Source organism: Schistocerca cancellata, chromosome 10 (assembly GCF_023864275.1).
Source record: "Schistocerca cancellata isolate TAMUIC-IGC-003103 chromosome 10, iqSchCanc2.1, whole genome shotgun sequence".
Classification (NCBI taxonomy): domain Eukaryota; kingdom Metazoa; phylum Arthropoda; class Insecta; order Orthoptera; family Acrididae; genus Schistocerca; species Schistocerca cancellata.
This window is the reverse complement of record NC_064635.1, coordinates 73,516,536-73,531,539: the sequence shown is the minus strand read 5'-3', so window position 1 is coordinate 73,531,539 and position 15,004 is coordinate 73,516,536. Positions and strand designations below refer to the sequence as shown.

General features: G+C 45.2%; 1 protein-coding gene across 1 annotated transcript in view; it reads left to right on the top strand.

Moving 5' to 3' along the window:
- LOC126106651 (luciferin sulfotransferase-like) overlaps nucleotides 1-15,004 on the top strand; it is an 80,808-nt gene that overhangs the window by 9,616 nt on the left and 56,188 nt on the right. The window contains exon 2 of the mRNA XM_049913010.1: nucleotides 12,178-12,402. Coding sequence (XP_049768967.1) covers nucleotides 12,201-12,402 — 202 coding nt within the window. The 5' untranslated portion in view covers nucleotides 12,178-12,200. The remainder of the gene's footprint in view (nucleotides 1-12,177; nucleotides 12,403-15,004) is intronic.

Genomic DNA, 15,004 nt, shown 5'->3' with positions numbered 1-15,004 from the left:
CCCAAGTGTTGTCTTCGTATCCAGCATTACATGTGAACAGAGATGATACTCAGGACGAGCCAATTAGGGCTGTGCGTCTCCACTGCCCCTGCAGAGTGCGGCTGAGAATTACCATGAAGGAGGAAGTGCGTGGCAGTTGTGTTAGGTGTGCTGTATTCATTAAGGCGAAGCCTCTCAGCGGGCGCTCCTTCTTGGCGGGAGACATTCTTGTTCTGGACACCTTCACTCGTTCACAGTGCGCTCACAACTGAAAAGAGCGTCTTGATGCGATCTACAGTCATACTAGAGACACTACCCAACACATCTGTGCAAAGCGTCGTCGGATTTTCACTGTGGTGTCCATTTCGCGACTGATCGGAAGTTACTTTCTGGACGACCTTCGTATTTGCATGAGTTGGCCGATTCCAGTTGTGACGCGTTGATTATACTGTTATTTGATACTACGTTTTCTCCGTTTTGTTTAGTGTAAAAGTTTACATTTCTGCACGTTTAAAGCAAGTTATCAGTCTTTGCATCACTTGGAAATCTTATCAAGATCTGAATGAATAACTACGCACAGTACATCGTTAACAAATAACAGCATCATCTGTGAAGTCTGAGGTTTCTATTAATTTTGCCTGAAATGTAAAACTTTGAACATAGCTGCTAAGGTTCAGTGACTGTGTCAGAATTATATTAGAACAAATAAGCCCTCGGTCACAAATATTAAGTCAAAATTGACCAGGTTTCGACGCTACTATGAGCGTCGTCTTCAGAATTAAACTAACTGTTCTAAAACATAATGGGTATATATGTTGTTGTTGTTGTTGACATTAATAAATTAAAGTGTGTACTGACTGGAAAGAGATGCAGTACTTGCAAGTCACATTTTAAAAAACCTATGCCGGAAAGGCGACATCGTGAATAGTTGCAAATAAGTTAAGATGGCGAGCCGCTAAGGGCTGCTCGTACCTCAGTGAACAAGGGTAGCAACAAAACTTCTGAAGACGACGCTCATAGTAGCGTCGAAACCTGGTCAATTTTGACTTAATATTTGTGACCGAGGGCTTATTTGTTCTAATATAATTGCCTGAAATGTTATTAATATACACTGAGGTGGAAAAATTCGTGAGGTCCACAGATAGATCCTAGTTGACAAGCCGGTGGTGGCTCCATGATGGTGTGTGCTGTGTTTACACAGAATTAACTGGGTCCTCTGATCCAACTCAACCTGTCACTTATGTTTATTTTCGGCTACTTGGAGACCATTTGCAGCAATTCACAGCTTCATGTCCCCAAAGAACAATGTCGTGAGACTGGGTCACAAATGTTTGCGATTGGTTTGAAGAACACTCTGGACCATTCGAGCAAACTATTTGACCACCCAGATGTCACGACATGAGTCCCATCGAATATTTATGGGGCATAATCGAGAGATTAGTTCGTGCATAAAATCCTGCATCGGCAACTCTATGGATGGCTGCAAAGGCAGCATGGTTCAATATTTCGGCTGGGAACTTCGAACGACTTTATTGAGTCCGTGCCACGTTGAATTGCTGCACTACGCCGGGCAAAAGAACGTACCTATGACTTTTGTGACGTCAGTGTAAAGCTGTTAGGACGGGTCGTGAGTGGTGCTTGGGTACCTCGGTCAGTGGAGCACTTCTTGCGAAAGTCGTCTCAAGTTCGAATCTTGGTCCGGCACACACTTTTAATCGGTTAGGAAGCTTCATCAGCCCTTTTAACTGCGTCGAGAACGGTTATCACTTAGTGGTGTGGACGATCAATGCTCTTTTCTTACTGCTCGTGTTGGTCTCTGTACTCAAGTCTTCTGTGATCATGTTGTCAGACAGGGCACTTACAAACACCTTCTACATCAGCCAGTCTCCAAGTATCGCGTAGAGGCTATGCTGCCACCAGAACAAGGTTAGCGACTAGACTGAGAAATTGTTGGTTGGGAGGATGTAGCATATTATCTCGGATGGAGAGTTGCCGACAGTAGAAGTAGCTTCTGCGGTGTTCCAGGGAAGTGTGGGGTGTTGGGACCCTCACCGTTCAAGTTCTACATTGAGATGATCATGCGATACCTTGTACTGCAGTGTCGGACCTCCTTCTTCCCGCCAAAGTGCAGCAACCTGACGTGGCATGGACTCAACAAGTCGTTAAAAATGTACGAGGGTCACTCCAAAAGAAATGCACACTATATTTTTTAAATCCATCTTTTATTCTACATTTTGGAAAGTCTTACAGTGCGTAGATACATCCTTTAGGAACAATATTTTCATTTCTCCACATAATTTCCGTCCCTCTCAAGTGCCTTACGCCACCTTGAAACCAGCGCCTGTATACCCCGCACGGTAAAATTCTGGACCAACCTGTTGCAGCCAGTGTTTGGCAGCGTGCACAATGGAGCCATCATCTTCAAACCTTGTTCCAGAAGAGAGTCTTTCAGTTTCCCAAAGAGATTACAGTCACATGGAGCCAGGTCAGAACTGTAAGGCGGGTGTTTCAGTGTTGTCCATCCGAGTTTTGTGAACACTTCCATGGTTTTTTGACTGACATGTGGCCGTGCATTCTCGTGCAACAGCAAAACATCCTGCTTTTGCCGATGTGGTCGAGCTTAAAGTTTCTTCAGTGTCGTCACATATGCATCAGAATTTATGGTGGTTCCACTTGGCATGATGTCCACAAGCAAGAGTCCTTCGGAATCGAAAACCACCGTAGCCATAACTTTTCCAGCAGAAGGTGTGGCTTTGAATATTTTTCTTGGGTGAATTTGCATGACGCCACTCCATTGATTGCTTCTTCGTCTCTGGTGAAAAATGATGGAGCCAGGTTTCATCATCTGTCAAAATTCTTCCAAGAAATTCATCTCCACCATTCTCATACTGTTCCAAAAGTTCGCTGCATACCGTTTTTCTTGTTTCTTTGTGAGCCACTGTCAATATCCTGGGAACCCACATGGCACAAACCTTTTTTAACACCAACACTTTCAGTATTCTGCAAACACTTCCTTCCCCTATCCCAACGTAGCGTGACAATTCGTTCACTGTGATGCGTCTGTCAGCAGTCACCAATTCGTTAATTCTCTGCACATTGTCTGGAGTGTGTGCAGTACGAGGTCTGCCACTACGACGACAGTTCTCAATATTCCCGTGCCCGCTTTCATCACGTAACCTGCTTGCCCACCGACTAACTGTACTGCGATCGACAGCAGCATCTCCACACACCTTTTTAACCTCTTGTGGATGTTTCCCGCTGTCTCGTTTTCACAGCTCAGGAATTCTATGACAGCACGTTGCTTCTGACGAACGTCAAGTGTAGCAGCCATGTTGAAGACATTCTGTGACGGCGCCACTCACGGGAACAGGTTGAACTAAGTTTGAAAACAAGCGGGAAGGATGTATATACGCACTGTAAAACTTTCACACATGCAGAATGAAAACTGTATGTTTACGAAAATAGTGTGCATTTCTTTTGAAGTGACCACCGTAAATGCCATGTGGGTAGAGCCTCTCGTCGGGTAGACCGGTCGCCTGGTGCAAGTCTTTCGATTTGACTCCACTTCGGCGACTTGCGCGTCGATAGGGATGAAACGATGATGATAAGGACAACACAGCACCCAGTCCCTGAGCGGAGAAAATCTCCGGCCCAGCCGGGAATCGAACCTGGGCCGTTAGGTATGACAGTCCGACGCGCTGACCACTCAGCTACCAGGGGCGGACAACAAGTCGTTGGATGTCCTGTGCAGAAATCTTGGCCCGATAGCCGTCCGTAATTGTGAAAGTGTTCCCGATGCATAATTTTGTGCAAGAACTGTCCTCCCACAAATGTTTGATGGGATACATGTCGAGCGAACTGAGCGGTTAAACCCTTAGCTCGAATCGTCCTGAACGATCTTCAAACCAACCACGATCAGTTGTGTCCCAGTGACATGGCGCTTTGTCATCCATAAAATTCCATCGTTTCTTGGGGAACATGAAGTCCATAAATGGCTGCAAACACCGCTGCTCTCGGTCGTTAAGTAAAGGCCGTCGGCCACTGCGTTGTCCATGGTGGTAGGTAATGCCTGCAATTTGGTATTCCCAGCACAGTCTTGACACTGTGGTTCTCAAGATATTGAATTCCTTAACGATTTCTAAATTTAAAAAAAAAAGTCGTGTGACTAGGGCCTTTCGTCGGGTAGACCGTTCGCCTGGTGCAAGTCTTTCGAGTTGAAGCCATTTCGCCGAATTTCGCGTCGATGGGGATGAAATGATGATGATGAGGACAGCACAACACACAGTCCCTGAGCGGAGAAAATCTCCGACCCAGCCGGAAATCGAACCCGGGCCCTTAGGATTGACATTCTGTCGCGCTGACCACTCAGCTACCGAGGGCGGACACGATTTCGAAATGCAATGTTCCATGCATCTAGTACCAAATACCACAACGCGTTCAGAGTCTGTTAATTCCCGTCTTGCGGCCATAATAAAGCCGGTAAGCTTTTCACATGAATCAGCTGAGTACAAATGAGAGCTCTGCCAATGCCCTGCCCTTTTATACCTTGTGTTCGCATTACTACAGCCATCTGTATATCTGCATATCGCTATCCCATGAGTTTTCGCACCTGAGCGTACTTCCAGCAGTACCTCGTCTCCTACCCTTCTGACTTCGCAGACGTTCTCCTGTGAAACTTGCGGGACCAGCATTTCTAGAAGAAAAGATACTGCGGAGACGTGGCTTAGCCGAAGCGTGTGTCATGTTTCCATATTGAAATTTTCTCTCTGCAATGGAGTGGTGAGTTTACTTCAGTCATGAGTATGGACATGTGGAGAAAGTTAAGCATATATCCTTTCTTCAGGGATTCTAGTTCCGCCGGAGAACTTCAGTCAAGTTTGGAAGGTAGAAGACGAGGTACTGATGGAAGTAAAGCTGTGAGAACGGGTCGTGAGTCGTGCTTGGGTAGCTCAGTTGGTAGAGCGCTTACCCGTGAAAGGCAAAAGTTCTTAGTTGAGGTCTCGGTCCGGCACACAGTTTTAATCTGCCAGGAAGTTTGATATCAGCGCACACTCCGCTACAGAATCAAAGTTTCAACCTAAAGTATGATAGCAGTCGAGCAACACTTAGCGATAGGACGTAACTTCTCGGCGACTGCGGCGTGGAGTCTTCGACTTCAGTTTCAACAAAATATCTCGTAAATTTCTTCTTGAAACCAAAGAAACAAAAGTAGGGGTTGAGCGTGAAGAAACATGAAAAAATATGGACCACCCTACCCTCACATCGTTTGCATGCATTCTGTCAGACGTTATAATCTTCCGTGCTCTGACCAGCATTACATTCTCTGAGAATAATTGAAGATCTGCGCTTCTCACTCTGCACGAGTGTTTGCGTTATTCGTAGCGCTGAAGCCAAATATCAGTTGCTGAGTTGTGAACGCTATCTGTAGCTAGTCCTCCATACTCCTTATCTCTCTGAGTGGATGTGATTGTTCACTGCTAGGACTCCCTATTAGCAGCAACCTTATCGTAGCTGTGCTCGATATCAAGGTCATGATTGTTCAAAGGCGGCGTTGCTGAGACTATCAACTCTTCGCTTCGCCGGGCTTCAAGGCCTCGTCGAAGTCAAGGTCATCGATGGCACAGCTATCTGCCAGTCTTGCAGAGGTTGATGCATGTCGCTGCATCAAACGTTTGGGCAGGCAGTCTTAAAGCATCATTTCCTCGCTTCACGCTAATCTAACTACTATGGATGGTCTCTCAGACCGATACATTTTTTGTCGTGTGATATTTCACAAACCCTTGTGAGGTGAGGAAGACTCTTCTGTGTACCTTCCTATTGGAGGAAGAAATCCGGCAGTGTTGCTGCATTTGTTTCTTATTTTTGGGCCTTGAGAAGTCTCACAAGTGTCTGCGCTTCGTGTATTTGTCAAACGTTAACGTTTCTCCGTGTCGAGGAAAGCTAGACCTTCTATGCAGCGTCTTCTATGCAAGACGGATATGAGTCTTCAACAGCGCCTCAATGAATTCCTAGATGAAGACTTTGATGACTGTGATAATGTCCCTGATTTCGAGTTTTTAGTGATGACGATACTTATTCGGAAAAGAAAAGTGATGAAGATGTGACAGGTGATGACGATGGAGAAGCGTATGTCTTCGGTAAGAACAGAAAGATGTTTCCGATCGAGGAAATAGAAGCCGCTAACTAACGTAAGAACACGGCAACTCAATACTGTGTTGCAGCTGCATGGACTGCAACAGTCTCGGAGAAACCTTCCTGTTTTGAAGATATGGCCCTCAAACACAGAAATAATATTTAGAAAAATGAAACACATCAGCCTTTTGTTGTCCTTGTTTGAAGTCGAAAACAAGGTATCGGTGTCAACATTGTGGTGTTCCGATTCGGTTGAAGAATTGTAGGAGGGCCTGCGTGAAATGCGAACAGGTGAAAGCGACTTAAATTTGATTCATTGCCTTAGAATAATACCTAAGGAAATTACTTACTTCTTGATTTTTAAACTGAAATATGACAAAATTTCTTCCTTGGCAGAATTATGGGGTGGAATAATCGCTATAAGGCTGAAACAGTGAGTAGTAAACTCAAAGGTGATTCCAAATACAATTTGTCATAACTGAAATGTGTTTTTCCATACAGTGATGTTACGAAGAGAGGCAACTGTGTTGTTATTTTAGTAATACGTAAAATAAAAATAAACTGCAAATTTTGTTGTGTTATAGTTTTCAAAGTATTTAAAATTCAGTATTGTTTAAAAAATGGAAATTTCCATAACGTCTGTTTCCACGAAGTGTATCGAACAACAGGAAGTCATGAAAATATGTACTCACCAAAACAGAGGCTATATACATAAAAAATAAAGGGGCAGTCTGAGAGACCCTTCCATAGTAACTGTGTTCTTGCCAACATCCATAGTAGCTACGGGTTCACAGCCATTCCTGCTAGTGCTCATAGTTAAAGCCCCCTTCCTCACAATTTCTATTTATTGTTATACTAGCTTTTTGGCTGTGGCTTTGTCCACATATGAGTTCAACACATATATTGCACACACCTCCTCCTTCCCCTCTTTCTCCCTCTGTCTGTCCACCTCTTCTTCCTACCTTTATTTGTCTATCTGCAGCCTACCACTGTCTCTGCCTCTTCATCTCCTCCTCCCTCTCTCTTTGTCCATTTCCACCAACCACTCTATCTGACCATTTCTCCCCCCCCCCCCGCCCCTCCGCCTCTCACCTTCTATTTCTCTTTCCATCTCCACCTCCCTCTCCTCATTTTCATGCATTTCTCCTCCTCCCCTCTCTTTGTCCACTGCCTCCTCCCTTCTGTCCACCCTCTGCCAAGCTCATTGGCAGATGTAGCTCCAGTACAGTTGAGTGAAGCCCTGACATGCATGGCACGCAACACATTATTTGAAAAACATTTATTTGCCCCTGATGTATGGGCCATAATGCGAAGCAAGACACCTCTCATGCATGACAGCCTGCATATCAGGTCCTGGAAAACCATTTCTTGCCCCTGATATGTAGACAACCCTGCAAAGCAGATTGATTTGGTAGGCCAATACTCTTCCCTCACAACTTGCCTATCATGCAGGGTAGCATGTGTACCAGGGGCTGAAGAAAATGAATTTTTGCCCCTGTTCTGCTGCTATTGGAGCTAGGAGATTATAAACCCCACAGACAATGATACTCATGAGGCCTGCTGTTTTTGTGCCACATTTGGTCCATATCGATACAGGATTTGAGAACAGATTTGGACATGACCATTGCCTGAGCAAACTCGAGCAGACTGGCAGCCTATCGCGCAGACTCAGATGCAGGAACTAAGCCCCGACCGAGTGACCACTCGCTGAGTTCTCTTCCTGGCGGAGTGGAAAGACTCTCATTTTGCTGGCTTTAAAGGTTGAACTGCCTAACAAATGCAGACGAGATACAGACTAGCAAACTGGGGACGAGAGACTGAACCCAGACTGACCGACTGGCGAGCTCATAGCGCCCCTTAAATGCACGTGAACAGGCAACCTTTCCCCTTTCCCACCAGAGGGAGACACCAAAGCTGCGATTGCCACAGCGGCGCCAGCACCAGAAACGTAGGGCGACTGCTTCACACTACGCGCTGCGGCGCGCTCTTCAAAACAGCAATTTTTACCACGACTCAGGCAGAACATACTGAGTCCATATTTTTAGATTTCTTCAAGACTTTTGAAACCGTTCCTCACAAGCGACTTCTAATAAGATTTCGTGCCTATGGAGTATCGGCTCAGTTGTGCAACTGGATTCGTGAGCTCCTGTCAGTAAGGTCACGTTTGATAGTAATTGATGGAAAGTCGTCGAGTAAAACACATCCAATATCTGGCGCTCCCCGAGGATGTGCTGTAGGCACTCTGTTGTTCCTGATCTACACTCATGCTCATAAATAAGGATAATTGCAGAATGTGGTGCCACACAACGTGGCACTACACAAAACTGGCGCTAATAGCATAGGCATATAGGGAACACACACGACACAGATCTGTAAGTCCATGGTATTGGTGATGTTGAGAAAACCGTCCCGGATCACATGTGCTACAAAACGCCACTGTTTCCTGCACATATACCCCGACATCAATATGGGATATGATCACCATGCACACATATACACGCCGCACAACGGGTTGGCATACTCTCGATCAGGTGGTCGAGCAGCTGCTGGGGTATAGCCTCCCATTCTTGCACCAGTGCCTGTCAGAGCTTCTGCAGTGTCGTAGGGGTTTGAAGACGTGCAGCGATACGTCGACCGAGAGCATTCCAGACGTGCTCGGTGGGGTTTAGGTCTGGAGAACAGGCAGGCCACTACATTCGCCTGATATCTTCAGTTTCAAGGTACTCCACCATGATGGCAGCTCGGTGGGGCCGTGCGTTATCATCTGTCAGGAGGAAGGTGTGAACCACTGTATTCCTGTAAAGGCAGTCATACTGGTGCAAAATGACGTTCCGATGCACATGACCTGTTACAGTTCCTCTGTCAAAGACATGCAGGGATGTACGTGCACCAGTCATAATCCCAGCCCACACCATCAAACCACGACCTCAATACAGGTCACTCTCAAGGACATTAAGGGGTTGGTATCTGGTTCCTGGTTCACGCCAGATGAAAACCCGGCGAGAATCACTGTTCAGACTATACTTGGACTCGTCCGTGGACATGGGACCACTGTTCCAATGACCATGTACTGTGTTCTTGACACCGGGCTTTACAGGCTTTCCTGTGACCAGGGGTCAGTGGAATGCCCGTCTCTGGTCTCCGGCCAAATAAACCATGTCTGTTCAGTCGTCTGTAGACCGTGTATCTGGAGACAACTGTTCCAGTGGCTGCGGTAAGCTCCCGAGCAAGGCTACCTGCAGTACTCTGTGGCCGTCTGCGGGCACTGATGGTGAGATACCGGTCTTCTTGTGGTGTTGTACACTGTGGACATCCCGTTCTGTAGCGTCTGGACAAGTTTCCTGTCTGCTGGAATCGTAGCCATAATCTTGAGATTATGGTACACGGAGGGCCCGTGCTACGACGTGCTGTGTATGACCAGCCTCCAGTCGCCCTAGTATTCAACCCATCATAACGTCATCAATATGTGTTCTTTGAGCCATTATCAATACAGTCGCCATTAGCACGTCTGAAAACGCCTGCACACTTACTCGCTGCACCGTACTCAGACATGCACCACCACACCTCTGCCTATGTGGACTGCTGCCAGCGCCACCGTGCGACGACCGCAGGTCAAATGCACTGCATAGTCATACCCTGAGGTGATTTAAACCCGCAAACCGCCCACCAGAGCGTTGTTTCACCATGTATCAGCATTATCCTTAATTTATGAGCATGAGCGTACATAAACGATTTAGGAGACAATATGAGCAACCCTCTTAGATTGTTTGCAGATGTCGCTGTCATTTACCGTGATGTAAAGTTATCAGACGCTCAAAACGAATTGCGAAGTGATTTAGACAAGATGTCTGTATGGTGCAATAAATGCTAATTAAATAATGAAAAGTGTGAAGTCATCCACATCAGCACTAAAGGAAATACGCTAAGCCGGCTGCGGTGGCCGAGCGATTCTAGGCTCTTCAGTCCGGAACCGCACTGCTGCTACGGTCGCAGGTTCGAATCCTGCCTCGGGCGTGGATGTGTGTGATGTCCTTAGGTTAGTTAGGTATAAGTAGTTCTAAGTTCTAGGGGACTGATGACCTCAGATGTTAAGTCCCATAGTGCTCGGAGCCATTTGAACCCTTTTTTGAAATCCGCTAAATTTCAGTCACACGATTAATCACATAATTCTATAAACTCAACTAAATACTTAGGGATTACAATTACGAATAATTTAAATTGGAACGATCACATAGATAATGTTGTGAGGAAATCAAACCAAAGACTACGATTTATTGGCAGAACACTTATAAAACGTAACAGATCTACTAAAGAGACTGCTTACACCACGTTAGTACGTCCTCTTCTGTAGTACTGCTGTGCGGCGTAGGATCCGCAACAGATAGGACTGAAGGATAACATCGAAAAAGTTCAAAGAGCAGCAACTGGTTTTCTGTGATCGCGGTATAAGGGAGAGAGTGCCTCGGATATGATAAGTGAAGTGTCAGTCATTAAAATAAAGGCGTTTTTCACTGCGGCAAGACCTTCCCAAGATATTTCAGTCACCAACTTTCTTCTCAGAGTGTGAAAATATATTGTGGGCGTCCGCCTACATAGGGAGAAATGATCAGCATAATAATGTAAGAGAAATCAGAGCTTACACGGAAAAATTTAAGTATTCGTTTTTCCCGCACTCTGTTCGAGAGTGGGGTAGCTTAAAGGTGATTCGATTAACCCTCTGCGAGACACTTAATTGTGAATTGCACAGTAATCATGTAAATGTAGGGTAACAGCGGTATTTTTAAAAAGCCGCTATGTTCTTTCCTGCCTGTCGTAAAGGTCAAACAGCTGAAGGAGTGAAAGAATCCCAAAAACATGAATAGCAGATAGTGATGTAAAATGCCTGGGCTTTAATAAGTTGGGGCAAATGCCCAGGATAAATTCCTGGGAAAAGCGCAAAATGGATAAATGCCCAGGAAATCATGCATTTTAAAGATTAATTGATAAGTGTCACTTATACAAAAATTTAAAACTGATATTTTGTATTGGAAAGGATGTTTTCCAAAATTTCTTCTGTGCTGGTTGGGTAACAAAGTTGAAACTTCTGCTTGAGAGTTAGATAATATTATTAGGGGAAATATATTGGACTGCAAACTTAATTATACATTTTTAATGAAGTTAATTCTTGGAGTAATACGTAATAAAAAACGAAAACAACACTCAAGTTTAAAAGTAATTCTCAAAATCAATATTAAGTAGGTAACCTGTAGGTAGCATTTCTTACGTATACTATACTAGCGTAAAATATTTAAAAAAGTTTATCCATAATGATTTTAATTAGGGTTGAATCATGCTCTGATTCCGATTCCACGAGTCCAAGAATCGCCGATTTTCTAGGAATCGACTACTATCGGAATCAAACGATTCCAAGGTCCTCGGCATCGAAAAGTAAAACTGGTAAAAATATAAAGGTGATTCTAAATGTCAAGCATGTGTCAGTTAACATGCACCCTCCCTTGGAAGAGCAACAAGCTGGGATGCTACTAGAAAAAAAAATCATTCCCTCTTCTTTCCTTTCGTTCTTAGTAATCTTAGCAATGAAAGCAAATAATGACATACGTACGTTTGAACGTAAGCATTTAATAACTTGTAATACCTGCAGTATCGTTCCATCCCTTATTTTAAATGGTAAATTATATGCTCTAGCAGTAAAAACTTTAAAAAGTACTTTTTTCAAATGCCCAGATTTCGGGCATTTAAAATTACTTTGGGCAAATTCCTGGGCCAATGGCCATTTATAAATATCCTGTTCACTGAGCATTTGCCCAGTTCACATCACTAGTAGCCGGAACCGGGATATCCAAACAAAACTACTTAAATTCGTCCAGAGCTACCTCAAGCCCACAGCCATTCCGTAACGATTCAGTAGCTTTTTCGATCCTTCTGCGGGAACTCCTTCTGGATTTTTGTCCCCACACCACAGTCGTACGTCACCCAAAGACGGTTGCTTATCAGCGACCTTGCAGATCCTTTCTCCAGTGGCTGATTTGATGTTGTTTTCGGCTCTGAACGGCTTCCTCCTTACAGAGGACGGGGCGTCACCTGACCAGATGTCGGTTTTGGCGGAATCACTGGACTCGCCGCGGATGCGGGAGTTCCTGTCCAAGATCACCGGCCCCTACAACCAGGACTACGTCAGGCTGTCGCCCTCCAGCTGCGTCATGCCCACGCTCTACATGGACGTCGCCCAGAGGGTGCTCGACTTCGAGGTCAGACCGGACGACGTGTGGCTCATCGCGTACCCCAAGTGCGGTGAGTTTCACCTACACAAACCACTACGACCGCTGTTTCATCCGTGCTGCACATCACAGATAACCAGAAGCGCAATACATACAGTGAACTTTCGATGAACTGTCCCATTTTAATACAGTTGATTAATTCTTTGTTTCTTCTTTCTTTTTCTTTCTTTTTTTTTCTTTTTCCTCTTGTTGAAGAGGTGTCTGACCCTACTGGGCCTCTGACAAATTTCATGTGGTTAGAGTGCCTCACGCTGTATCTCTGGGCTATAATAGTATTCCTCATGTAGGGGAAGTTGGATACAACGCGTATGGGGATGAAGCCCGCTCGGCTAGCCGCGCGGTCTAACACGCTGCTTCCCGAGCGGGAAGGCGTGACGGTCCCCGGTACGAGTCCGCCCGGAGGGTTAGTGTCGAGGTCCGGTGTGCCGGCCAGCCTGTGGATGCTTTTTAAGGCGGTTTTCCATCTACCTCGGCGGATGCGGGCTGGTTCCTCTTATTCCACCTCAGTTACACTGTGTTGGCGATTGCTGTGCAAACACAGTTTCCACGTATGCATACACCATAATCACTCTACCACGCAAACATTTGGGGCTACACTCGTCCAGTATGAGAGGTTCCCAGGGGGGGTGGGGGGTCCACTGGGGGCTGGACTACACAATAACCCTGGGATCTGTGTGGGGCAGCGGTGGGGCGGGTGGACTGCTGTCGTCAGTTGTGGGGTGGGTGGACTGCTGTGGTCAGTTGTGGGGGTTGTGAACCACTGAGGGCTACGGCGGGACAAAGCCTCTCCGTTGTTTCTAGGTCCCCGGTTTAATACACACATACATACATACATACATGGGGATGAAACTGGGAACTGGGCCATCAGTTGGTAACATTGTTTTTTGTTGTTAGACCATGAAGATAGGCAGCAACTTCAGTACCGACATGAAGCTTAATAGTGTCAGATGCGTTGTTGAGCGGAATAATTTATTTGATTTTTGTGGTTGAGTCTTATTTCATGACAGTTTGCCTTCGGTAAGGAACTTACACTGATCAGCCAGCCAGAACATTATAACCACCGACCTCTATCGTTATAAACCCGTCCAGGTGATAGCGGTGTCAACTGGCGAGAAATGACTGCTAGTAAGACACACGCACGGTGCACGTGGTATTAGTGGGCGGGCTTTTCGTGTGTACAATGGGGAAGTCACGATCTGTCTGAGGTAACTGAGGGTAGATTTTGATGGCCTGGAGGCTCGGCATGAGAATTTCGGAAACTGCACGACTTGACATTCTAATTTACTCTACTTTTAGTTTGTTAATATCAACAAACATATATTTTAAAAAGTATATGTCTGCACTGAAAATACACTTTCTAAGTGTTACTACAGTCTGTTGATTGGTTACCAATACGAGCCCTTGACTACGAATCTATTCTGTGAAAACCCACATCAATAGCACTTTCCATTTTCTCAATATTCGTGGTGTAAGTTTTAGGTGATTGACCCTGTATGCTCAGAAACTTCTCCTTCAAATTAAGGTCAATGACTCACACAAGTACATTTCTAATGGTCAGAAATGGTAGTCTGCTTTTATGTCCTCGATGCTCGGCCTGTCAGGTGCCGTTTTGCTTCAGTGCGTCTAGTTCGTGGTCCACACATTTCGTGTTAAGTTTGCCGCTAATCTCATTTCAGCTCCTTGTATTTACTTTTGTCTTTCTCCAGTTTACTCTCAATCCATAAAGTTTTCTTGTTAGACCGCTCATTCCATCAACAGGTCCTGCAATGCCCCTTCGCTGTCACTTACGACGGCAGTGTCATCAGCGGATCTTATCATTGCTAACCTCCCACCATAAATGTCAATCCCACTCCCGAACCTTCCTTTTATTCCCGTCATTGCTTCTTCCATGCACTGATAGAACAGTAAGGGCGAAAGGCTGCATTTCTGCCATACACCGTTTTTAATCTGAGCATTTCGTTCTGGATCTTGCATTCTTACTGTTCCCTCGTAACGCTCAAAGCCACGTTTGCCAGCCTTGTTTCTTGGCTGGTCCATTTATTTTCGAACAGTTTACGCATTCAAACTCCATGTCTCAATGCTATAAGTAAAATCGTACACACCGGTCATAGACACAGGTTTCAGTTACGTTGCAAGCATAGTTTTAAAAATTTCGTACAGATCACCAAAAACAATGTCAGTCATTTTTACTCGTGTGTTTATCCATTCAGTCGTTGTGTTCCGCGACGCAAAACACAAAATTTCATCAATTGGCGCTTTGACTTCGTCATTGTACAACTTTCTTTTCAATGCGTTGACTGTTCATTGTTGTAGTCGGATTACAATTGATTTTCAGACCTACTTTCTTATAGAGGGTTAAACCTATTGTAACACCTTCATTTCTTGTAAGTTTAGAAAGAATGCTTCTTTATTTCATCACTAGCTAAGTACCAGCATCGCCTGTGTATGTATTTATTCCAGTCTTCTATTAGCCCACCTTCTTCTCTCCTCCTCCACCCATCACCTCTCCCCTCCTCTCTCTGTCCACCACCCTTCTATTCATCTTCTCCTCAATGCTTCCTCTGCCCATCTGTTCCTCCCTCTCCGTCCATCTACTCCTCCTCCTATCTCCTCCT